This window comes from Cyprinodon variegatus, unplaced genomic scaffold (assembly GCF_000732505.1).
Source record: "Cyprinodon variegatus isolate N-32 unplaced genomic scaffold, C_variegatus-1.0 Scaffold74, whole genome shotgun sequence".
Lineage (NCBI taxonomy): Eukaryota > Metazoa > Chordata > Actinopteri > Cyprinodontiformes > Cyprinodontidae > Cyprinodon > Cyprinodon variegatus.
The window spans coordinates 203497-230849 of NW_015150527.1; the positions used below are offsets into that span (position 1 = coordinate 203497).

General features: G+C 38.1%; 1 protein-coding gene across 3 annotated transcripts in view; it reads left to right on the forward strand.

The window, feature by feature from the left end:
• LOC107083431 (adenylate cyclase type 9-like) overlaps positions 1-27353 on the forward strand; it is a 54280-nt gene that overhangs the window by 22984 nt on the left and 3943 nt on the right. For 2 of the 3 annotated variants that reach the window (XM_015372643.1, XM_015372644.1), the window contains 8 exons: positions 16868-17055; positions 18668-18775; positions 18903-19171; positions 19911-20013; positions 20499-20716; positions 21747-21900; positions 26186-26328; positions 26582-26611. In XM_015372643.1, the coding sequence (XP_015228129.1) occupies positions 16868-17055; positions 18668-18775; positions 18903-19171; positions 19911-20013; positions 20499-20716; positions 21747-21900; positions 26186-26328; positions 26582-26611 (1213 nt within the window). The remainder of the gene's footprint in view (positions 1-16867; positions 17056-18667; positions 18776-18902; positions 19172-19910; positions 20014-20498; positions 20717-21746; positions 21901-26185; positions 26329-26581; positions 26612-27353) is intronic. The other variant, XM_015372645.1, reaches the window with a different exon arrangement.

Below are 27353 nucleotides of genomic sequence, written 5' to 3' on the forward strand. Positions count from 1 at the left end.
TTTGGTGAATGCCCGCTATAGAACACAAATTTACCAGCTTTTATAAATTCCGTGCGTTTTTTCATTCCAGCTTTTTTTTTTTTTTTTTTTTTTTAATGTACTTCTTTAAAAGTGAAACACAGAATCTGTTTTTCTCTAAGTATATCTCTGTGTTTGTGTACTGGCTTATGTTATCTGTTATGCTGTTGTGTTAAGTGGTTGTCTTGAATAATAGATGCAGTCCATGACCTCAAGCCTGTTAAGAGCTTCTTCAACCTTCCCTTTGCAGGGTTTTACAGCCATAAAACAGAGAAGGTATTTAGTCTATGTTGGAGATATTTCAGATCATAACCCAGCTGGGTCAGGACTTGCAAATAAATACAATAGCTGGCAGTTTTTTGTTGTTTTTTTTTAAATCGAAGCCTTAGACAGAAATGTAATGTGTTGTATTGGATCCATTGTCAGTCAGACCTCCAAAGTGAAGATTTAAAATATGGCCTTAAATAATTGAACTATTTTAACAATCGATTAATGACCTTCAACGCTCAGGTTTGCTGAGAGCAGACAATAGGACTTCTGTAGTATTGGTCTTTCTTTTTTTAAAGATTATTATTTAGGTTCTAGTGGCCTTTATTTTTGTTATTATCAAAGGCATGGGACTCAAACCTGCAACAGCCAGTTTATAGGTCACGCGCTCTATCTTCATGACATAGCAGCACCCAGTAGTATTTGTCTTTAAACGATAAGCCTAAAACTGAATTAGACACTTAAACATTGGTATCCATGGAGGAGATTCTGTGATCGAAATTAGGTGGGAGAAGCTGTTAACAGGACAACTCATCAGGACAATTAATCAAAAATGCAGTCTGGTGCCACCGCCATCGGACTACTGAACTGTTGAAAAAATCTCTAAATCATGTCCTAGACTGCATCACTCTATAACGCCAAACCAAAAATACTGCATATATGCACCATATATATTTATGCTACGAATTTCCCCATCAGTGCATTTTTGCACCATGTTTTTTCTCCTACACTGTTTACATTTGATGACTACTGCACTTTATGAAATGGAAATGTTCATTTACTGTCTGTATACACAGTGTATACAAAATGACAAGATTGGCAAGCCATTGAAAGCAAAGTAGCCATAAGGAGTCTTAATTCTCAGTTTCATGAGGAGGCATGTGTCAAATGTAAAAGCAGGTCAGATAAGTGCAAAACAAAGGAAATCGATACACTTTCAATCCTGTTCAGGTTTTTCTTTGTTAAAAAAAAAAAATTGGGAAAAATTTGAAATACCCTTCTTTCCCCTTTATCTACAAACGGGATTAAATATAATACCTAAAGAATATAGAGTTAAGGTTGTAACCTGAGAAATATGAAACAGTCCCACTAATGTGAAAACTTTTGCAAGGCTCTGTAACTTAACTTGTTTGCTGAACTTGCAGCATCTTTTAGTCTCTCCATCTATACAGGATAATTTCTAGAAATGCTCAGAGCAATTACATGTGAATTAACCAGCCTCTTAAAGAATTCTCATATGGGCTTTTGATTTTCTGCTATTTCATTGGCATCCATCAAATCAAGTGCTCTCTGTTCGGTTTCAGTTAATGCATGGTCTACAAGACCACATGAGGTTGTTGTTTCAATCTAATTCTTCAGTCTGGATAGGCTGGAAGGCCTGTGATCAGTGGAAAGAGGGATCTCTGTTGCACCAGAAGGGAAGAAAAGAAAAGGAAGAGAGAGAAGTCAGCGAAAGGGGGAGCATATTTTCTGGTCATGACCTTTTTCCAAGGATTTCCCACAGCCTAACTCTAGGCAGTGACTGTGTGTGTGAACTGGACATCCAAAATAGACTGCAGAATGATGTACCAAATGTATAACTTGAATCAGTAATACATTTGTTGTGTATTTCATCAAGAAAATCTCTCTCAAACACCTAATGAGGTTGACTATCTGCTGTTATTCAATGGGTTGTAGACTTTGGTGTTGTAGCAAGCCCAGGTTTGAGGTTTCCTCCTCCTTCACTGCCCACTGTCGATGAGCCGAAGGCTCTCTTAGAGAAACCCAGAGAATTGCTTTTAACAGCTGTGTGTGCATGTCTGTGTATTTATCGACTATGACGCAGTGGCAGTCGGAGTGTGCGTCACCACTCCTGTCAACTGGCTACACACCACAGAAACGCTTGAACGACCCGCTGAGGACACAGATCTGTTAGTGCTCAAGAGGGTGAATCTGAGGCTGTATGGTTGATATCCCTGTCAGATCTTATCATAGATATCCTTATATGCCCTCAGACTGATGGGTCTCAAGTTTGACCCAAAACCCAAGAAGCCATGCACCAGGCTCCACACAGATGGATACTTAAATCCTTGCTGTTTTTGTTTGAATTAGCCAGAGGAGGTAGGGGGCAGAGGCAAAGCTAGTAAGGAAGTCCCTCTGCTGAATTAATGGCAGAAAGAAGGGAAGGGAGGAGGGATTGATGTAGACATGGGAGGGCACTTGAAGGGGGACTGTGTGAGAGTTTCGTCCCTCGGTTCCATCAGCGTGTCCAAATATGGAGGCTTCTGCTATTGTTGAGCCTTGTTCTCAAGACCCACCAGCGACCAGGGAGAAAACTGGAGAGGAAGGAGCTGGTGTGTGGGTGTACCAAAAAAAAAAGAAGAGCATTAACAGTAATGAAGAGTTTGAGTGAAATGGCCAAGGAGCACAGAACTAGACACATAACATGAGGAGTGAAAGTAATGAAATGTAAGCTTATGTGAATAAAAAAAGAGGAAAGCTGCACAGATGGTCTTTGTAAAAAAGGAAAAAAAAAGCCTATTTTTAGTTAGTTTATTTTCTGGCATTCATTAGCAGCAAGTTGAAAGTGCAGAATGAAAGGACAACATTCGTATTGCCTCTCCTTGGGACTCATGTATAAAGTTGCAGTGCAATGTTAAAAGCTTTAAATTATTTTGTAGGATTTTTTATGCACACACATTAAACCTGTCAGCAAGTACAGTTACGAAGTAAAAATACTTTGTTACTGTACTTAAGTACACTTTTTAGGTATCTATACTTTACTCTATTACTTCTTCCTACTTCTGACTTCTACTCATTACATTTTCACACAAGTATCTGTACTTTCTATACGCGAGAGCGTATCGGGAGACGGAGACCAACAAGACCTCCCTCATCCTTGGCCCTATCTCTGAGAATTTTTCTAAATAGTCGAAAAATTGAGCTTTCAATTCATATAGTGGCATCTGACTGTTTTTTTTTTTAAAGGTTACTTTATACTTTTATACTTAAAGTAGTTTTTGGAGCACATACATTTTCACCTTTACTTTAGTAAAGAGGTTAAGTTGATACTTCAACTTTTACCAGAGTGTTTTTAAACCGGAGTATCTATATGTCTACTTAAGTAACAAATGTGTGTACTTTTGACACCACTGCCTTTCAGGCAAACTTTTACACATAAGGCAGGATGTACAAAAATAAATGAATTAAGTATGTGGCTTTTTAAATCAACAATAAAAAAACTAAAAAGTACTAATACTTAAATATATTGAAATCTATTTGGTTTATTTAAACCCAAGGAACATTGAACCTGATTTTTTTTTCCCATGAGTTTGGGCTTTTGTCATTTATCCCTGAGTGATGAAAATGGACCCAGTTAGCCTTATACAGTGATATTTAATGTAAATATTCTTTTGTTTCGGTAATTTAAATGCACATATTTCTGTATTGTGAGGGGAACTTATAATCTATAGGTAATCTAACTGAAAAAGATGGTCCAGGATCAGCAGATTAATTTCACACAAATCAGGTGTTGCTCTGCTGCTAAGTTTATGACTCGATGCAGTTAGCTGGGACTCCTTAGATTGAAAACTTTAACCAATCTGACTTTATGATTTGATCAAGTTGTTTCTATAAATTATATGTGTTTATAAATTTGGGCTATATAAATAAACTGACTTGAATTCTATTGACTCAAAGATGGTGTTAAGAGAAACCATCAGTTCAGTTTCTAACTACTGCTCTATGCAACCAGAGCAGTATTTGGAAAAGGATCTGACTGACAGGGTGGGTATTTAACATTCACCCTGAGCCAGTGACAATTTCTCATAGATTGCAAGTAAATTTCGTAAAATGATTCGTAAAATATGCATTGTCAAACTTCATAACTGTCATCGTTAAACTGCATTAAATATATACGCTAAAATGCACCTAATTTCCTAAGTGTGTCGCGCATCATTGTTCCACTCTCCGACGTGAGCTTCCCTCTACTGAGCAGCAGGACGCTGCCTGTCAGCCTCTATGAAAAATCCCCGTTGAAGTTTGATCATCAGTTTATTGAGGTAAGCAGCGAGAAAGAGCCCTTGATCACTGCTGCACTTTAAGAAATGGAAATGTCAGAAAGCTGTACAAAACTAAATTTTGTTTTGTATACAAAATTACAATAAAAGTTGTCTAAGTGTCTAAGATTGGATAACACCACAAAATACATCACCTCCTGTGAAGCTAAACCTCTTAGGGGTCCATGGAGAAGGGGCGGGGTCATGAAGCTGGCTGCTCAATGCTGAATGGTAAACAGATTTAAGGACCTTTCAGTGACGGTGGCCGCACAGCGAGGAGGTTTCCTCATGATTTGAGAGGACAAACTGTTGATTCAGTCGGAACATCTTGTGCTGTATGTTGGCCTTGGTTTCTGAGCAGTTAACAGCGGCTATTCTCACCCATTGCATTGATCCTTTTTATGTGTTTCAACTTTTTTAAAGGAATACATGACATTTGGATTTAATTAACACCATTGAGGCATTTGGGCTAGCCTCATCCATATGTTGCTCATTACCAGGTCATGTCCAATGCTTGAAAATTACTTAAGTTGGTAGTTTCACCAACTTATTGATTATTCAACTAATCATTATCTGACCACTTTTGGGCACTTGGGGAGGTTTCATATTAACTTTCCTTTATGTCAATGGATCCTCAGGTGTACACTCTTAGCCAAACAACAAAATCCAACAATGTTCATAGAGTTTTAACAATATTTAAGTTTATGGTCTTTAAAATGTCCAACAATTAGAAAGGCCCCATGCATTGCAGCAAGATTCTCAAAAATAGTGGAAAAGAAATATAAGCCCACATGATCACAGATCCTCTACTTAACACTTTTCCTCATATTCATTCCTTGTTTCATATAAACACACCTACGTCTGTTGCAAAACAGCTCATTCTTTGTCTTAACTGCCTTAAAATATATAGTTCCACTCAAATTGACAGTTAAATGTTAGAGTTTTATAATGGTACAACCAAGATGAATAGTGTCTAATGGTTATGATCCTGAGATAGCATTCTTGACTCTTGGGAGATTTTATTACGTCCTTACAATCTCCTTAACTATGCCTAAGCATGTCTTTGTACTGCCTAGTAGGCAGGGTCAAAACGAATTAGGTCTCTCTTACGCCATCTTTATTACCAAGATAAACAGGGAGACATGGAAAAATGTACCTTGATAAAGATAAATACTTGTAGATAAATTCCAAATTGACTGAATTATTTTGATTTTAGATGGATTATTCGTTTCACCAACAATTTTTCAGCCGCTGAGTTTTCTGCAGCTTTCGGGGATGGACTAATTTTACTTAAGCTAAAGGCTGGCTTTCCAAAAAACACCCTACTGCCTTGCTCCTGTTGGTGAGGTTATCATCTATTCATATTCACATGCAAGTTCACATTTCTTTTTGCAGGACCAGAAAGATCTCAGTAATCCAAGGATTACTGTGGATGGGTTTGATCATGTGACTGTAATCAACCACACAGTGAAGAGATATTTTTCCGGAAGTGCAGTCGGAGATGGGATGACCCTCTTGGGATCGCCTAAAAAGCATTTACTCCTCAAGCAGTGCTTTGAGCATTTCTCTCATTTTTGAGCTGTGTATATCTCAAAACCACTATGTATGATTTAGTAAACAATTATTCCAAATGCCATTATCCTGGTTTACGTATGCTGATTGGTAGTCAAAGTTGAGCAAAGCTTTATACAAATATATAGATAGTTTGGAGTGTGGTTGTGGAGGACCATTATTCTGCTCTGTTTGTGTTCAGTAAGTGGATGGTCTTTGAGTGTACATGTGGAATGTGACGACTCAGCTGCACTTCCTCCTCATTCCCTCTCAGTTTTTACACAGATAGATGGATTGATATGTTGAGTACCCACCTTCTCCTACTCACCCTACTGCAGGTAGAGAAATATGCATAGTGTCCATCTGCTTAAATGGTTGTATCCCAATTTCTTGTGGTAGTCATCAAACCCCAGATAGATCTTAGAGCTATTGTAGACCCAAATCAGAAAGATTTGTGTAAAATATTCAATTAGAAAGAGGGATAACCCTATGAGAATAGTATTTGTACTCCTTTTTTTACTGACAATATAGTATCACACGAGTGCCATTGGACAAAGATGACTTAGTTCAAGTAGTTTTCAGATTATTAATTTTCGGAGATGAAAATGGCTCTACAACTTGACTTTGCATTAAAATATAACTTAAACGATAGAAATTTTAAATGAATTGTTGTTAAACTTTTATTAGTTTGTTTTTATTAATATAATCCAGGTATAATTACTGACACATCTGTAGTATAGAGAAATGTCTTAGAGACTGTCGGACAACACAAAGTAGTTTAAACTGCATTATAAGAGAAAACATTTTCTACATTTTAAGGACACATTTGATAGCTTTCCACAAGTAGGCTGTCTGAGAAAATGACTCCAGGAGTGGATTTATTTATCCAGGAGATGAACAGAACTCAGAGCAACATCTAAACTAAACTACAGACCTTGCAGCAATGACTGGGCAAACATGACATCAATGGGAGAATTTCAAGGAAAAAAAAATGCTGTTGGGGAAAAAAAGAACACAAATGTCTGTCTAACATTTACTAAAAAAACATCCTGAGGGTAAATCAAGATTTATATTTTGTAAAATATTTTACAAATAAAAATGTCTAACTGATGGGAGGGTGTCCTCTTATTTCTGCTGTAAAAGTAACATAGCTGTTTGCTGAGAGTAAAACAGGTGGTGGTAGTATGATGGTCTGGGGCTGCTTTATTGTGCCAGGGCCTGGATGACTGTTGCCTAGTGATTGTCCCAAAAATCATGCTGTGTGACAGCAAGAACAGTAGAGAAAGGCTCAAGTATCACATTGTGACCTTAAGCTTAAGTGCTATTGAGCAGGATGCTGATCCAAAAAAGCAGCAACAAGTGCAACTTTGAATAGCGAAGAAAAGATGGAGCACAAAAAAAGATAATAAAATGAAATGGCTAAGTCTATTTTAGAAATTGTATTGAGTTACTTTCCCTTTTTTTATATAACAGAACTAGAAAACCAGAGAACGAATGCTGATGGCGTCACCCATAACAAGATGGCTTGTTGGGGTCCCTTGGTCAGCACAAAAGTTATGCCTCTGCATAGTTTCCAATCTGCCTCTACAGTCATGGATGACAGATCGATGCTCAGCTTGTTAGACAGAGCTCACTGTACTAATTTGCACACACTGAATCAGAGAAAAGAAATGTACTGGTGTAAAATGTCAGCCAGCAGTCCCTAAAAGTTACTGTGATGTAAAGGTCTCATGTGGCATTCAAGAAAATGTTGTCAGGGTTGGTTCATGTTTGGCTTTTGTGATCACTGTTTTTGATCCTACCAAGTATTGTTCATGTCTACATCTATTCCTTTTCTAGAGAATATAAAACATTAGAAAGAAAGAATGCCATTCTAATATATTGTGTGATGGGAGACTTTCCAATCAAGTGAACATTAGAGTGGTAGATTCCCTAAATGATCTAAGAGGAGGCAAAATGTGACTTGAAAAAGGATCAATTGGACATGGGTAACTTTTTATCATCAGCCTAAACTGCATTTTTTACAAGTTATTGTTAAAAAATCTAGTGTCATAAGTCTCTGTTCACTTCCTAAAGCCTCCGTGTACCTTAACACCAGGAGCCTTGCCTAGCTTTAGTCTCCTTTAAGAAAGCAAAGGGGAACAGTGGCGTCGGATGCAGGAATTTGCCCTGCAATTGGAGAGTTGTCGGTTTGAGGCCCGGCTCCGGATTTCAGTGTCATTTTGTCCTTGAGCAAGACATACGCCTGCATTGCCTACTGTTGGCCCTTCTGTCAGTGAGCCCCAGACTAGCTGTTGCTACAATGTAGTTTGCCATCATCAGTGTATGCGGGAATGGGTGAATGACTGAATGTAGTGTAAGGCTACGTTGACACTGCAGGCCTTGATCCTAAATTCCAATTTTTTTGTGAAATACGATTTTTTTTGCGTTGCCGTTCATATTTCCAAATATATGCAAGTTTTATGTGATCTCCTGTGTGAACTCCAGTCATGCAACTCAAGTGCCCGGCATGCGCTGTAGGGGACGCAATTACTGTACATCACAGGCCAGCGTGCTCTCTGTTTACGGAAGTAAACATGGATGGTAGTGCTGGAGAGCATCTAGCGATCTTTCCCAACTATAAACACGCAATCTTTTCAAGATGGTTAACCATAAGTATTGCTCTTTGCATCATCGTCTGCCATGGTTGTTGTTTTCTTGCTGCTTCTTCATAGCAAGACCCAGAATAGGGACCTTTTTTTGGGTATTAATGGCGTTCAGGTCGGATAATTGCGACCTGGCCTTTCAGACACAGGTCACATTTGAAAAGATCAGATTCGTATCGGATTTAGGACCACATATCTCAGTGGCCTGGGTCGCATTGGAAAAAATCAGATCTGTGTTGTTCAGACTCCCATGAAAAGATCAGACCCAGGTCGAATATGGGCAAAAAAAAAAACGGACTTGGGTCACTTCAGGGAGCTGTGTCTACAGGCCATTTACCATTTTACCAAAAAAGGTGGAATGTAATCTACATGCAAAATCAATATTTTGTCTAGTTGGACATTAAATTGGAGTTTCATTAAAATAGATGAGATAATTCCTAACTACAGGTACTAGCTTTGTTCTGTCATAGAGACGAAAGAAACATTATAGACGTAATAGTTACTAATGTTTGACAAACTAAAATAATTTTTCTTGCACTTTACTGTTGGAAAGGCAGGTGTTTTTATTGCATGCTCTGTGAAGCTGTTAAATGCCTTCACATGTCAAGGTTTGTTTTCCAAACTTATGGCTGATAAAGAAAGTTGAAGTAGACCTAGATGAAAAGACATGCAGGAAATCCAAGGCCTTTAAAGCACAGATGCACTTTTGCAAACGTTTAACCTTTTTGCACTGGTTCTTTCCACTGTCTTGTCTTTGTATCTACAACTTGCTGGTCTTTTCTCTGGTTTTGCACAATGAAAGCAGTCTGAAATGATCTGCTTTGGTACATAAACCATGCATACCTTGATGCTATGTCTGATCTTTGTCTTTTGGGTTCCCCGTTTTAGGGGTCACCACAGCGAGTCATCCATCCTCATCTAAACCTGTCATCTACATCTTTCTCTGTCACACAAACTCCCTTAATACCCTCTTCAGTTCCACCCCTAAATTTCCTCCTTGTCTATCTCTAGACCTGTCTGGCAGTTTCTGCCTCAGCATCCTTCTACTAATGTACTCATTATCCCCAGTTTGTACCTGTAAAAACTGAGTCTGGCCTCTCTGGCTTTATCTTCAAAGCATGTAACACGAGCCTACCCTCTGAGTTACTCATTCCTGATGCTATCCTCTCATCACTCCTTAAGAGAACCTCAACATCTTTATCTCTTCCACCTCCTGTCTCCCTCTCCTGTCTCCTCATCAGTACCAATGTCTCTAAACCATTGCCTGTGTACGTCCTGTACACCTTTCCTTTAATTTTCTCTAATGCTTTTTTTTATCATACAAAACCCCTGATAGCCACTCCTTTACTTCTTTTTCAAAGTCTCCTTTGCTTTGCGCTGTTGACCAAAGTCCCTCCGCTTTTGTTCTCACATGTATTCTGTCTTGCTCTTTACCTTCATTCCTCTTCTATCCAGAGTAAATCAACATCTTTCTGGCTATTCCTCCAGAACATTTACACATTAATGATGGCATACTTGGTATTAAATAGAATAAATCTCCTCTGTAAGAGCACTTTTGCTCTTTAATGCTGCTTTAAGGTTAGTCATTATGAAAAAGGTTTGCACGTTGATTCTATTTTCATAATCTACTATAATTTTTACAAGAGATCAAAAAAAACGAGAGTACAGATAAGCCCCTAGTTTATTTATATTTTTTTTAACATTGAACTGCTTATGTTCTACCCATTAAAGAGTTTAGGTAGAAGTTTTGGTATGTTCTTTCTCTTCAAAGCATAAAACTTGTGTGTTTTTTTTTTAAGTCTAGGAAATTACACCAGATGAGTAAAGGGCCTTTTAATACAAAAGTATAAAAAATAATCCTTACTGACTGTGGAGACTTCACATTTGATCACATCATTGAAACTCTGGGATCTTGATTTCAAAATAAAATACAAGATTCACTTTATGCTGAAAGCTACATTGTGCAATTTTAAGGGACATCTAATGGTCAGACTTCAGTGACATGAACTATGTCCTGATCCTCAGTGATCCTCTATCAATGTCCAGCAGTTAGCTTCTAGATCAGGGGTGGGAAATTCTTGTCGCTGGGGGTCAGTGTGTCATGTAACTGTAAGATCCCTCCCACCCCACACCTGAACCAAATATTACCTCCTCTGTATGCAGTCAGTAACTCTGGAGTCTTCTCAATCATCTAATAACTCAATCCAGGTGTGATGAACCAAAAAAACATCTAAAAGCTGCAGGATCACGGCCCTCAGGACCTGGAATTGCCCACGCCTTCTCTAGATGCTAGCCTTGGCCCGCCATCTTCTCTTCCTGCTCTGTCTCCCTGGCGGCTCCTTCGATTTCACGCCGTCCTGCTCACAGTAACCCGAGGGCAGGAGAAAGATGTGAGTCCACTCAGAATCTAGAGGTTAGGTGTAGGGTAAGGGTTACCATTAGGCTGTAGAAATTAATGAAAGTCAATGGAAAGGCCCTGCAAAGATAGTGAGATGAGTTTACACATGTGTGCTCTTGTATTTTGGCTCTTGCATCTCTAAGGTATGTCTGGGCTTGTTGAGTTTCCCACAAACTATTCATGTATCTTCGCTTCAAAAACTTTTTTTACCGCTTTTTTCCTTCCACTCAATTTCCCCTGTAATATACCATGTCTGTGTGAACACAAATGGATCAAAAGTACACCTTTTTTGTGAATTTATTTTCTGAATTGAATTACAGAAAAAACACGTTCCATGAGATTTTAATGTGCCTGTATTTTTAGTAATAAGCGGTAAATATTGTCTGTAAAAGCCTCACTCATTCCTCTTGTCCTCTTGGACTTAATGAAACTTTGATTATTTAAGTCTCTGTAACTGGGAGTGGGAATGGGAGTGTACCCACTGGTTTCTAGTGCATCTACTGTATGCATATATAAAGCCCTCTTTTCAGAGCTATTGTTTTTAAAGTTCTCTAATACTTGAGTGTCTTTCAGAGCAGTCTATAGTTGACTTTTTTTTTTTTTACATCAACTTATCCAAGTTTTTCTCTCAATAATGCCATTTGGATACGTTTTCAAGACTAAGTTCTATGAGGTGAACATTATCACCAATACAGTTGTGCATTTTGGGCCCCTGTGTTTATTGAAGAGGTAACTCTGTTATTACTCAACATTTAGAAGGTATTCATCCACCAGACGGTGAAGGAATGAAAAATATGTGATGCGTGTGTGTTTGATCCATCCAAAAAATGCTGCAAATATTCTGTAGTACACAAACTAACATATAAATACACCCAGCAAGCGTCAGATTGACGCACAAATGTTTTACATACACGTAGGTTGGGGTGGTTATTGGTCGCTCCTAAAGAGGCTTTAACATTACCGCATTTTGAAATATTCTCTTGTTTAGAAATAAACTCCAAACAATCAGCAGAATCTGGCAAAATCTTGCAAAGAAAGATTTTGTCATTTCATTCAGTCAGTGGTGTTTGCCTGGGGTCGGACTATGTTGAGTTCCTGCTCTTCCTTCCTCCCTTCCCTGTTCTGTTGGGGGGCCTGCTGCCTTGACCTCCCTTTAGGCCGTCTGATAGCTTATGATAGCTGGGAGTTGCTAATCCTGTGTTTCAGCCCAAACGCCTCCATATCGAGCTTTCGGCTGCTCTGTGGAGTTGCCTGGTGTCTGCATGCCTGGAGCTGCTGTGGCTTTCTTGCTGTTCTTGGGCAACAGAACAACAATCCTAACCCTAAAGGGTTTTGCTTTTATGTTGCAGTGCTGTTTGTCACTTGGCATCTATTTATAAATGAAATTATTATAAAAATATTCACAAATAAAAAAAGGAGCGCTACTGCAGGTCATTCATCCCTGCTGCCATCAGACTCCACAAAGCAACACTACGACGATAACTTGTGCAATATCTAATATGCAATTACTATTTAATACACTGTGAAATAACCAGTTTTTTATATTTAATACCCAGTGCAATAGCTATATATATAAATATCCATCTATATAAATCCCCATGTTTATACCCTGTGTTATAACTCTGTATAATAATCCTGCTAAATAAGAGACTTCGGCTCAACACTTCAGAATATAAGGAATTTCCTACTATTTTAAAAACCTATACAACTCCTAAATATCCATTCACTGTCCTGCATGTATATTCGTTTTTCTACCACCTCCACATTTACCCTCCATGTGGAGTATATCAGTGAGCGAAACTGCAGTCAAATAAGCAGTCTTACCCATGATTGTGTCACCAATAACATAGTTTCCCTTTAATTATGTTTTTAAATATTTTGTAAAGAAAACTCAAGCTATCTAAGCTAGGGGTAATAATTAAAAGTAAAAGTGATAAAAATGTTACCTTGTTGAATCAAATTGCATTTATTTTCATTTTCTTTTTAACAATCTCATCTTAGGGGAGACTGGATGAATGAATAAGCCTTTTTAGATGGGTTGTCCTTTCACATTTTTGATCAAGGTTGCACTATATTTTCCTGATGCTCCTCCGGTTGTCTCTAAGCTGTCAGGGACAGATATGTTAGCCGAGGCCAGCTAGCCGGGTTACTGTGTGTTTGGACAGGCTGATAGCAGCTGGCTTAGTGCCACCTCTCTAATCCTCTGTTTGTGTATTTCCTTGTTGGCTCTCCACTAGTGTGAACAGGCCAAAGCTTTGGGCTGATATGCAAACAGTGTTGGTGAAACACCCAGTGTTGCATTACTGTCTTCTTGTCAGCATGCGTCTGCATCACCATGGCTTGCTGATTAAAGTAAAGGCTAGTGCCTTTTTTTTCCATTGGTAATTGGGAAACACCCTGGACAGGTTGCCGGTGGATAAACAACAAAGCCTTCATGGGAAATTAGAAGAATATGAAACCAAAGGACCTGCAGAGAATATGCACGCATATAGTCATGGTGAAAGCTTAGTCTGACTGTGTCAAAATGTTATGTTTTGAGTTAAGTTTGTGTCTGTTTGTTTGTAAACAGTTTGTCTGTTTTGTTCATTTGAAAAATTATCAACGGATTGTAACGAATCTTTTAGCAAAGGTGCACCTCAGTCAAAGGAACAATCCATTAAAGTTTGGTGATGATCCGCATAAGAATCCAGTTGCAGGAATTTTTTTAAAAGATTTTGCGGAACAAGCAGTTCCCCCCTAAACCAGAGAGTGGCAGCACAGTGACTATTGATAGCTTCAACGCTCAAAAAAGTCCAGAAGTATTATAATGAATACAAAACACAGGAGTGTCGGATTGCTGATCAAAGTAGAAAGCAGAGTGAATGAAGGTGAGAGCAGAACAGACACCAGAGGCTGCAGACACACGCTGTGCCTTAATGCCTTATTTAGAAAGTTATAAAAGGATTTTAAGGATATTATCAGAGGTGTGCCTCATGCCAAGGAGCAATTAATTAAAGTTCAGTAATGATCAAGGTATTGTGTGAGTTTTAGCCGTAGGTGGAAATCAAAAATGAGGGGCAAAAGGCCTGAGCGCTCAGAGTGCTTTTCTCTTTTTTTTTTTCTTTCTTTTTCTGGGTGTTTTTTTTAGAGAACTGCAAATGTGACAAGCCTGGTGATATAAAGCAAGTGAGTTAAAATTCTTACATAAAAAACACACCAGAATGATTCAAAGCTGAGACCTGGTAGACTTATTAAAAAACAAAAAAAAATTAGGTATAATTAAAATGGTTATAGCACCTTTTTTTTCTCTTATTTTTTGCTACAATGTACAAAAATTTGCACTTAATTTGTCCAATTTGAGCAGAAGTTGGTACACTCATGAGTGGGACAGTGCTGCATTTTCACTTCTGCACTGCTGTCCTACATATAAACTTTAATCACTGATATAACAAACAGCCTCTATGTTGTTTCTTTTGTTTAGTGAATATTTGTGCAATTTTGGTAAGGTCAAAACTATTAAGATGAAAAGAGAAACAGGCTGACCATAGTGTTAAAGGCCTTTAAAGGAGCCATAAGTCAATGGTTAGATTCGATTTTAGTTTGGACCCTACTGTAATCTTTTTGTCACTGAGTGTAAATCATTGATCATTATGGCTCAATAAAATAACAGCAGTAAATGGGAGCTGGTGAAGTATGTCCACTCATAAAAGTACACTTGTGAGTTATTTATTGACTTATCTTTTTAGCACATTTGGATTAGACTTTAATCTCTCGCCTTCTTTTGAGTTTAGAGTAACAAATTAACCGAGCAAGCTTGCCAGCCATTAACTAGAGAGATTTTGTGGAGAATTTCCCATTATAAAAAATCTATATCAACTACTTCCTGGATAAAAAAAAAAGAAAGATAACAACACTCACTGTTTAAAAAAAAAGAGATGGCACCAAGTGCAGCATCATTGGAAAATCGTTCTTACCATAAATATAAAATTGTTTGTAAAATGTTGTAGAACAGACATGTGAATCCTGTTAAAAGGAAACCCCACCAAGAAGACATACCGGTATGCTTTTATAAAAGAGATGTGATTCTTTCTTGGATTCCTTTCCAAATTGTAGTAGATACGCCACCCTAGATATTTCAGTTTTATCAATCTTAGTATTTGATAGGGTCGCTGTTTTGCCTGCTTGTTGAATAAATCATTCATCTTATTTATCATATTTACCTACAAATCTTAAGAATCCGGTTTATGGAAATATTTCTGAACTAAATCACTGGATGTCTCTAGATGTTTTCATTTGCTGCCCGCTCACCCTGTGTCCCCATGGATCCGTCCACGTAGTTACAAATTCTTCTGCGGAAATTCAAACACAGCCCAACCGCATATTTTTGGGCCGTATGAACCAAGTTTTAATATGAATCAATTAGATTTTGACCAAAGGGGACGTCACATCATGTGAGTTACAGAGAGAAGTTCTTTTCTTATTTTATTTAAAGACCAACAATTTATGTGTAACATCAGCTTAATGTCTGAAGTATGAGGGTTCGATATTATACCATTATTACAGCTTGGGGAATTGACCGATGACGTATTGTCCTGATATATCAGGATGAATCATACCAGCTTTTATACTTATTTTTTTACAGTAGATTGATAGAAAAGGATTTATGAAATAGTGTTACGAAAACAGGGAACAAAAGTCATCAAAAATAAAATTGAAAACAACTGACCCATGTAAAAATGAACTAATGAGTTACAGAAACATTTAACATAAGCAGAGTTTCTATTAGTGACAGAGGTGGAAAAAGTACTAAAATATCATACTCAAGTAAAAGTACCAATACTTGGATGAAATATTACTCAAGTACAAGTAAAATTACCCATCAGAAAAATTAATCAAGTAAAAGTAATAAGTAGCTAATTTAAATGTATTTTAAGTAAAAGTTACTTAGTTACATTTAAAAAATTAAAAAATGTTGAACGGGGCAGGGGATCTCTCCCATGTAGTGAAAATAGGACAAGGAGTCATAAATCCAAAACTATTTAGTGTTTAATTAAAGAAAAATCTATACAAATGTATATGCACTAAATACTTACCAAAACATGCTTCCGCAGATTAGATGTGGAGTTATTGAATGCTGTCAGTTCAGTCACCTTTGGCAGACACATCTGGCATTGCATGATGATACTGTTGGCCCTCTTGAATTTAAATGAAAAGCAGTCTTTCAAATGTGGCCAAGGATTTTCGTCGTTTTGGGCAGCAGAATTCGATGTTTCAGCTAGCATTTCTTGTGAAACGTTCTCTGAACCATCGTGCTCACTGTAGTGCTTCCGGCCCGATTTTTTGTCTTCCTTTTTTTTTTACTCAGTAACGGATGGGATTTGTAATGTAACGAAATACAATACTTCACTCAAAACGTAATCAAGTAAAATTTAAATTACCGATTTTAAAAACTACTTGAAAAATACAAAATACACAAAAAAACCTACTCAATACAGTAACTTGAGTAAATGTATTTCGTTACTTTTCCACCTCTGGCGACAGTAGACTCTTTGGGGAGTGGTGGCCTATTGGGTAGGGCATTTTGCTTGGAATCCTGAGGTTCTGAGTTTGAGCCTCACTCCCACTGCTCCCCAAGGGGATGGGTTAGATGCAGAGAGCTCATTTTGTTGCTCTGTACTTGTGACAGTGAAATGAGAATAAATTGCAGGGGGAAAAAAAAAACTTCCAGAGGTTTGAGATGCTGGCCGATTAAATCCGATATCAGTTATTTAGCCAATATTGATATCAGATCAGGACACCCCTAGCCCCTTTCTGAGTAGGATTTATTTGAATGCATATCCGTTTTATTTTTGAATGATGCTGAATCTTGAATGTTTTTTTTTTATTTTATCTTATGGGGAAATACTAAAAAATGAAATGAAGTATTTATGGACTACTAAACAGGAAATTTTGTCGGCTTTCCTTTTCCCCAGGAATGAAAACCTACCTGATCTCAGGACGGAAGCTGGATCATGATGTCCCGTGTGCCTGCTCTCAGGGTGGGGAATTCGTAGGGGTCAATGTTCCCTCCTGCCCTCAGCCTCGTACACCTGACCTCATCCACGGAGCGGCGCAGGCTACTGAATCCCTGCTGCCTCAAAAACCATCGGACAAAACTGTGGTGAGAATATTTTTTCCATTCGCATCAACGCAATATTTGGGACTTTCATGAATTTTAAACCTCATCTGTGTCAGGTCTGGATTCTACAACAGTGAGCCTCCATTTTATAGAATGACTATTAATAATGGCATCCAAAAAATGAATTTGTGACACAAAATATAAAAGCCAATAAATGTAGCATTCCAAGCAGATCTTTGCTATTCAGTTAGAAACATGGGGAGCTGGCTTTATGACAGCTACAGGTACAAGTACAAGAGTTTTTTTTGTATTTACACCAAAAAATTATAATAAAAATGTTTTATATGATCTAATCAAGCATATTTAATCAACAGAGCTAGAAAAATTACTACTGCTGCTAAATATGTTGATTCCTGCAAGTATTATAAAGGTGTTTAATATATATCAACTGTAGTTCTTCAAATCGGTCTACAAACCCTGGTTTTAAAACCACCATATCTTGGTTTGCATCCTTTTTTTTTATTTTTATTTTTTTGCTAAATATTGCTTACTAGTCTTTATTTTATTTTACTTATTTTTTTAACCAGCTGACCAGCAGTGCTCAGCAACAGGAGGAGTCCTCTGCTTTATGTCATCAGAAAAAAAACTCCCATCCCTGATGTTTACAGCTACAGAAAATCCACTAAATACACAACATTCTCTGATTTTTTGGGGGGTTTTTTTCTAAGATTTTTTTTTCATTGTAGTAAACATATGACAATAAAATGTATTGTATTGTAGGATTACTATAGCCATAATTTTGTAAGCCTCCGTTATAAGGAAAACTTGAGTGGTTTCTACAGTTGTCTTGGTCTTTCCCATGAACATGGAAACAAACAAATATAAAAAGTCTTTCTTTAAGACAGCTGATAGACAGTGTGCAGCATCAGTGTCAGGGGTGGGGGTTCATTTCCTCACTCATCTATATTTAAAATCTATAGAATAAAATTGAAAATCCCTTTATTGTCCCATAATGCGGAAATTGTGGTGTTTACAGCAGCAAAAGGTTATAGTAGAAGTGATCACACAATGTGCACCTTAGCAAGAGTATAAAAATAAAAGACAAGAAAATAAAACAAATAAAGTATTGTACTGTAAAGTACAATATAATACTCTGACACAGAGCGACAACAGAGATGTGCAAAAAACAACAGCAGCAACAGTTACTTAACTAAGACAGAAACGGTGCAAAAATCAGCATGAATGTAACAACTTATTGAGGTTGTTGGGAACAGTGATGGTTATAAGGTCTTACAGCTGCTGGGAGGAAGGATCTGTTACAACGCTCCCTGGTGCATTTAGGGTGCAGCAGTCTGTCATTGAAGTTTGGGTGAGAAAAGAAGAGAGACAAGTTTTCTTAAATTTATCACAAAAGAAAAACGCATTAGATCATTTTTTTTTGCAGGTAACTGCTGGAGATATGTTGTCATCCAAGGTTATGATTCACTGTTATTTGTGTCTTTTTGCTTGTCTGTTTGGACAAAACCTTGGACGGCCTTGATTTTTACAAAAGTGTACATAGATATCAGTGAGTTGTAAATATGTACTTCTGGTGCTCAGGCTTATATGTGTGTGTTACAGCTGGTGAAACTCCACTCTCTCTCCCTCTCTCCAGCCTCCCTGTGTTTTCCATGGCGCTGCGCGACCATCCATGGCCGAGCAGGGCGACGATGTGGCTGTTTTGAACGGCTGCCAGGAGGAACACAAGCTAAGCTCTGCCAAGGTACATCCCACATTAACACCACTCTTATCGCCTCCTTCTCCAAGCATTTCCCACTTAATCTACTCAACATCCAATCCCGGCAATCCTCCCACTTCTTTTTTTTATTTTTTTTTTCTTTCTCCCAAAGTTCCTCCCAGGCCACAGAGCTGCAGTCAACGGTCTCCTGAGCCCCCCACTGGAGGACGCCGTGCGTGCCAGCCAGAGTTCCCTGTGTGACATCCCCCAGAAAGAAAACAAGACCAGCACCAGCACAGGGACTGGCACCAGCATCGGCATGGCTGCTTCGGTGGCGGCGGCAGGTACGGGCATGGATCACTCTGCCCTCATCCGGCTGCGTGCCAAGAACTTTAAACAGAAGAGCGACGCCCACTTCGTGGAGGTTATCAAGGAGGACAGGTGAGCCGGAGGGTTTAATGTGGAGTTTATGACCTTATTACACTGTTATTTGTAATAAAGCAATCTATTCTATCATAAGGGTTTTCATAAACTGGTCCGGTAGTTATAAACCTTCAAACTGACGAGCAGTAAAAAAAAAAAAAAGTCATATAGCAACTTCCTTTAACTTTTTCATATTTTCTCATCTTACTGACACAACTTTAAACCTCCCTTCGCTGCAATACTCCAATAGCTGCAAACTCCTTGTTGTTGCTTTTTATTTTCGCTTATTTGGATTTGATGGTAAAACATTTCTCAATTAAACTCAGATTTTTGTATAGAATTTATTTTCTAATAATAATGATAATACTAAAAGAAAAACAAGTTGCATTTGATTTATTTTTTCATTCACGGATGTCTAATGAGTTTTTTTTTTTTTCTTATTTTCACACACAAAACAAAAGATACCCAAATTTATTTACATAACATAACACAAGAAGATAAAAGCCTTTGGTTGTAATTTGACTTTACACAGAACGGTGTGGGATAATAACCTTAAGGGCAAGCGTCTCGGATCTTAATCTACTGTGTAAATTATTTGTCATGGGGGGGGGTTCTGCAAATGTGTTTTTGCTCCTAGCGTGGTTCAAACAAATAGGATTATTGAGCCAAATTACTCTAGATTTATTGTACCAATGAACATCTCCAACCTTTATTACCCCTTAAACCTCTTTATTTGCTTTATTTTACTTCTTTCCAGCCTGATGAAGGACTACTTTTTCAAGCCACCCATCAATAAGATCAGCTTGAACTTTCTGGAGAGACCACTGGAGAAGGCGTATCGCAGCAGCTACAAAGTAGAGGTAAAAAGAAAAATGTACCCCCACCACCTTAAATCAAGCACTTTCTCTGCTTTTTTTGTCCCTGTCAGGACCTTTCCTTTTTCCTTTTAAATGTTTTTTCTCTTGTTTTGCGGATACTTGAATGTTTCAATAATAGAAAAGGGAATAAACATTTAAACGGTTTCTTTGTAATAAGTCATGACTTCATGACACCCTTTCTGTAAAGAGCTCTTCCAGGCGGCCTCTGCTGACCCTGGAGGTCTTCAGCCCTCTGCTGTTACATAAGTGTTACTACAGCCTCAAAATGCAAGAATTCACCAACATAATCTCCTTATCACCTTCCCATTCATTTCATAGCCGATTTTTAAAATGTTGTTTATGTATTGTGTGGCCTCTTAAACTTTTTTAAATGTGATGACATCTTTCCTAACACAGAAAAATTGGGGTAAAATCCCTGCTTCTCTTCATCTCAGGGGGAAATGTAATCTGTCTCATCTCCTCTCCAGGTGAAGAACCGGGTTCCAGTGCAGACGTTTGCCAGCCCCACATTCAGTTCCTTCCTGGATGTTCTCCTCAGCTGCTTTGTCTTCCTGGCCTTGACCGTGGCTTGTTTCCTTCCGTTTCTGGTCAGCCAGTCTACGGTGGGCCCCCCGGCGCTCGCTGCCCTGATCCTGGCGCCTCTGGCTGGTTTGTTGGAGCTGGCCTCGCTGCTGTTCTCCGTACGGTGAGGCCAGTTTAAGCAGATGGTGTGGATGTGGTTTTATGGGGGTCAGACTGCTCATAAACTTGACATCATTAATAATTCAAGCACCCCCTGTTCCAAGCATTTTATTTCCCACCTAAATCTTTTTTTTTTTTTTTAAACAACAGCCACAAAATAATCTAAACAAATAGCTGCCCAGGTCAAGCTCAATGCATCTGTAGCACTGTTATCAACATATTAACTAATTGTTCTTTCTAGTTATTTTTTCCTAGAATCTCTTAGATTGTCCATATTTTCCATTTACTTATTTTTTCGTCTTGTTATGTGTACATTTTTCGGGCAGGAAAATTTCTTCTACAGTTTTAGTCCATTCTGTGGGTATTGTTTCCTTTTCCATGTTCCTGATGATGGCTTTCCTTGCTGCCACCAGCAGAGTTTCGTCTTGAAGCATTTTAAAGTCGTAGGGGAGTCATATTTTAATTTCAAATCATTCTGGCTTAAACATATATATAAATGTACTCTTTATCAGACCATATTGTTCAAAAATTTAGGAGATTTCTAAATCCTGTCTTAAAATCTGTGTTTTTTTTTTTTTTTTCATTATCTTATGCGGGCCTGTTAGTTATACGTCAGCTTGTACACCTAAATTTGGCCGATCATATATCAACGGTTATCTGTAAATCAGATTTTTTCAGTTACAGCATCTTGATTCATATGTCGAAGCTAATATACGCAACGGTTGAAATAAATTTTGGTGGAATTTTCCAATAACAAAAAATTATTATATGGTTATTAAAACTGCTTTTGATTTATGAGAAATCGGTTTTCCCTCATTCCTATTTTTATATAAACTGTTTTCCCTTGGTGAGACAGCAGGACTGTTGTCCTAGTGTGTGTAGTGAGGGTCAGCTGTTGCTGCTTTCGCTAAATACCAATATAAATACTGAGATTAGAAGAAAACCTCAACATTTTTACAGTTGTTATAATTTAAACTTTTTTTTTTCAATCACCTTTATTAAATCCTCGATTTGTACATCAACTGTTTTTGCAGAATGACCTTCTACCTGAAAGAGCTGAAGAGGTCCACTCGCTCCCTGGCCTTACTGGTCTCTGGCTGGGTGTCCCGTCACCTGATCGGGGCCGTGTTGGTCTCCCTCCCTGCCGTCTCCGTCTTGTCCCACGTCAGTGCCCACCTTCCTCTCCAGGTAAATCCCCTCGGTCGTAAGAATACAATTCATAGTTAAGACAATTTGCACTGAAACACAGCCCTGGCTTCTGAAAGAAAAAGGGGCTTTTTTGAAAACAGGTTCTAAGAAAGGCCACCCTATCACGTAATGTTTATAGCATCCTGTCCTTAAAGATTTCTACCTCCTTCTCTGAGCTCATTATAGTGCCTACAGTGTATACCAAGAACTATAGCCTCTATTGTGCCTGCTGCTATTGTTACGCTTCGTAAAGTGAAACCATGCTGTGTAAAGATGTTGTATGCTGTGTATTTTGATCTCGATTGGTTGTTTGGTTCTGTTTCGTTTTACTACAGTGTATCTATCTAGATTTTAAAAGTAGTTTCTCTTTTTTCCTAATTTGTAATGTTTAATGAGTGGCAGTCAAATGATGCAAATCGATTTTCTTTGCACATAAAAGTAGAATTAACCATAGACAAACTGGAAAAACATAGTTTGTACATTTCAAATGACAACTAATTCCAAGCAAACTCCAATATGCACATGTTGTACTGTCACCGCCGTCTGCAGACAGATGCTAAGCTAAAGATGATTAAGAGCTTTACAAAGTTTGAAGTTGTGTCCTGCTAAATGTAAAGCACCTGTAGCATAGGTTAGCATTGGGACAATGCTGTTTCTATACAATTGCTACAGAAAGATTAAAAAAATCCTTAATTGTTCTGGGTCTTGCATAAGAGAGGACTGGAAATAAAGATGGTTTACTTGTTTTTGTTTGTTTTTACTTCAGAGTCTAGGACTCAAATTTCTGACATGCAGAAACAAGTCAACAGCTGGTTGGCAGATGTGTGCTGTTTTGATAAGTTTTTTTGCTCAGTTTCACTCTTCATTACTCCTACTTATTGTGTTTCATCAAGCTCTCTCATCCCCTTTAAGTAACGTCCTTTGGGAGAAATATTTCATGAAAACAAATGGCTTTCATATCTTTGAATTGTTTAAGACCCAAATCACATCTAAAGATTAAAAATACATGTGCAAATATAAAGTGTGAGGGTCAATAAATAGAAAGACAGAAAGTAAGCAGAAATAGCTAAATGATTCAATTTAACCATTAATAGCCAATGAATAGCTCTGCAGCGCCGAGCATGAGTGGGTGAATGTATGTTGGGGTTCACCCCGGTGAATGAGAGGGTGGCCTCCATGCGCATACGTGTTGGGGGGAAGGGTTCTGACTGTTGTTTGTGCATATGTGCCAAACAGCAGTTCAGATTACCCACCCTTTTTGGAGTCCTTAGGAAGGGTGCTGGAAAGTGCCCCTACAGGGAATCCCGCTGTTCTTCTAGGGGACTTCAAAGCTTCAATGGGCAATGACAGCGAGACCTGGGGAGGCGTGGCTGGGAAGAATGGCCCACCTGACCTGAACTCTACTGGTGTTCTGTTGTTGGACTTCTTTGGTCATGCTTATGGACCGATAGTCCATATGAAACACCCTGATCAAGCATAAGGGTGTCCATATGTGTTCTTGGCACCAGGACACCCTAGGACCTAGGGAGTCGGCCTAGGGCCTAGGCCGTAGTTTGATGATCAACTTTGTTGTTGTTTTATCCAACCTGCAGCTGCATATCTTGGAAACTCTGGTGAAGAGAGGGGCGGAGCTCTCCACTGACCACTACCTGGTGGTGAGTTGGCTCCGATGCTGTGGCTGCAAGGTTGTCCGTGTATGTTGCGACCCTCAAACACGCTGGTGGACACCAGTGGTGAGTGAAGCTGTCAAGCTGAAGAAGGAGTCCTGTCAGGCTTTATTGACCTGTGCGACTCCAGAAACAGCTGATTTGTATCGGCAGTCAAAGCGGAAGGTGGCGCGGTTGGTCGTTGAGCCAAAACCTTGGACAATTATATCCTGGAGGGACTATGTTTGTATGTTTCTCGCCTGTCCTGAGAGCGCAGAAGCTGGCCCAAGTGGCTGGGGGGAGGGACTTCTAGGCCTCCCTACTGAAGCTGCTACCGCTGCGACCTGATCCCGAATACGTGGAAGAAGATGGATTGATGGAAAAGAGAAAAGTGTTTAATAAACATTGCTCCTTTTGAAGGCACTTTATTGAATGAATACAATATAAACTAAAGGCTTGATCTACTGAGGTGCTAAAGAGGTTGCTTTAAATTGCTTTTACAGACGATGAAATTGCAGATGCAATTAATGCAGATGATCTACTAAGATTCTGTTGATCATTTAGAAGTAGTGCAAAGTGGTGCGGACCACAGTTTTGTTCTTTTCTGACAGTCATAATCTATAAATCAGTATGTCTCCATCATTGCATCAATGGCTTCTTCTCTCCACAATATCCCAGATTTCTTTCTATGTGTGCCTGTACCTGACCCAAATTGAAACACAAAAACTGCACCCTAAGTTGTTAGTGCTGTTGTTTTTGATTGTCTCCCTTTTTAAGCTTTTCCCTTTTTTCCCAAAACAAAATGACAAAATTGTAATTTTAAGAGATGCCAAAGTAAGAGAAGGAGTCAGACCTCTATTTATTATTCATTTGCCATTGCCCCAAATTTCCAGGAATGATGGGTAATCAAACCAAAGGAGATTCCATCATTTCTATAGCACCCCTGACATTAATTTACCTCTGATAGGAAAATAGGACTTGAATGAAAGACAAACACAAAAAAAATACTTTAACTTGAAATATGAGTGAAATTGTGATTTTGAACAAACATTGTGATTGCCATTTTATTTAGATTTTCCTTTGCATTAACCACAAGTTTGCAGATGTTTCACTCCAGAGATTAGGTTTTGCATGGCCTTAAAGGGCGTGCTTTTCTGGAGTCCATCACTGCAGGAGTCAACATTAACCGTTGTATTCAAGTGCTAAAGTGCCACAATTCTCTCTTCCTGCCTGCATGGTTGCAATCTCCCTTTATGCATATTACTGCCACATAAAGGGCTAGAGTAAAATGTTTACTTACTTTTGTTAAATGTAATGTGATGTAAATTGAGTGCCTCTGCGGTTTGAAAATTGAATTTTGTTAAATAACGACTACATTACAAATGCAATTAATTATCAAGCCCTAGTTCAGGGTGTAACATTTTTACATAATGTTCTCTTATTTACCACAGAACCTGCAGCACTATGATAATTAGCAACATGACTGTTAATATTTTGCAAAACTATTATTGTCAAGGTTGAATTATATTGTGAATTTTCATTTTAAAAGACAATAATTGTGCCGGCCGGCTTTTTAACTTGTATTCAAACCAAAATAAATCTAATCTTTGATATAAATTGAATATTTAAAGACACGGAACCACTAAATCGACACCTAAATTGCTTTCAGACGTCAGACTCATTTTAAAGCAATGGTTCCGAACGTGGGGTGTATTACCCATAGGGGCAATGACACATTTTGAATACTTTTGAGAGAAAAAAATATCAATGGCAATGTTGAAATCTGTTGCATGGCAAAATAAAGTGTTAAACTTAAAATATAAATTTTTAAAGGAGATTTTTTAGTTACTTGTGTTTCAGTTTGATTTAAGGGGGCCCCAATAAGAAAGGTCTCTGAACCACAGTTTTAAAGGAACAATTGAAACAATGTTCTTCAAATCTGACAAATTTCTCCTGTCTGTTTTCTCCGTTGCTAAATATCAGAATAATAAAATAGTGAATTTTTGTTCATTTATTTACATTCAGCTATTCACATATATCTGTTTAGCATTGATATGATTTTATTTCTACTCTGATTTGGGTCAATAATCTCTGGTATCTTTCCAGAAGCTTCTCTTAATAATTTAGTGGAATTTTGGCCAATTCCTGCTGGTTCAGGTTCTTTTGCTCACCCATTTTTAGCTCTGCCCACATATATTTTATGTGACTAAGAGCTTTGTTTAGTTTAGGTTCATGGTTCATATGGAACGGACTTCTTCCTCTTTGATGGGCCTTACCTCCAGTGCATTTTTTTTTTTCTTTTATTGAATTTAATTTTTCCTACTTGCTTTGATTCTGTTTATTTTCCTATATTTTAATCATGTAAAGCACTTTTCATTGTCTTTGTACTGAATTGTGCTATACAAATAAATTTGCCTTGCCTTTGTGAGCAGCCGGCTTCTTTCACTACCTCAGCCACGATCGTCACAGCTCTACGCATTTATTGGTCAACACATTTTATGTCATGAAACTTACAAAGAGAGGGTTACACATGATTACAGGTTTGCAGATTGATTTTAATCACATTTAGGAAAACTGCTTTTAGGGAAAACCTAAAGTAAACCTAAGTTTAAATTGATGGTGTTGTTGCCCCTCTCCAGGTGACCATGTTCCTGTGCTGCGCCACCATCTTGGCCATAATACAGTACTGTAATTTCTGCCAGCTGAGTTTTTGGATGAGATCCGTTTTCGCCACCATTACTGGACTTGCTCTTCTGCTGATGCTGTACGGCCCTGTTCACAGGTACATTTGCATCTCTTCTTTACGTTTCTCACTCACTAACATCATATACTGATTAAAAAGGAATATATCCGTGAAATTGATTGTCTTGCACAGTCATGATTTAAGAACAGAAGTTTGATTCTTTCATCTTTGCCAGCTAAAGAACCAGTAGAGAGGACCTGAACAGAAATTTGTATTTGAAGCAGGTGTGCTGTGGGTGAATGTGTGTGACTGGTCCTTTCTCCTGACTGACATCGCTCTCATCTCTTTTCAGCTCAAGTAATAACGCCGTGCCAGTTCATGGGTGAGTGTTTCCATAGAAACAGAGCAGTTTGATTGAAGAATGACATTTGAGGGGTCAACAGGAGCAACAGCTCGGTTTTAGATTTCTCATTACTACAGCTCTGTTTGGCTTTTACTCTTTTTTTTTTCTGCTCTTTATTTAACTGCCTATCTCCTCTCTTTCTGTGCACTAGCAGTAATGACTGCTAAATGCCACTCGTGATGAAAATGAGTCACCCAGCTCAAACTGGCTTCAATTTTTGTGTTATAGACACATTGGAGCTGTGATTAATAGCAGCCGTCTGAGGAAAGTGACGGTTTAGTTTGTTTTTTTCTGTAAATTCTTTAAAAGCAGCTCATCTCATACTTAAGCTGGTGCTAGATCACAACATTGATCCACATCACTCCAAACCACTCCCTCTACCAGACATGTATATTTATATTTGATGCTTCATGATAGTCAATTAAATCTAAGATTTAAAAGGGAACTTTATTCAATTGATCGACTCTGAGAACCTGCATCATCTGCAATATTTGTTTTTAGGTCTCTAAAATTTTACAAATGACAGTTAGTACATTTTCTTTTTTTTGGCAAATCAGTATTTGATCTTTTTATGTTGTATTTTACTGCTGTCTAGCATTATTTACTCATGATTTAGTGGCAGGTCTGATCTGTAGTAGAAGAATTAAAAATTATTTTTAAATTCTTTAAAACGTGTTTACGGTTTGTACATTAAGCTCATTATTGCTCATTGTGAGATATC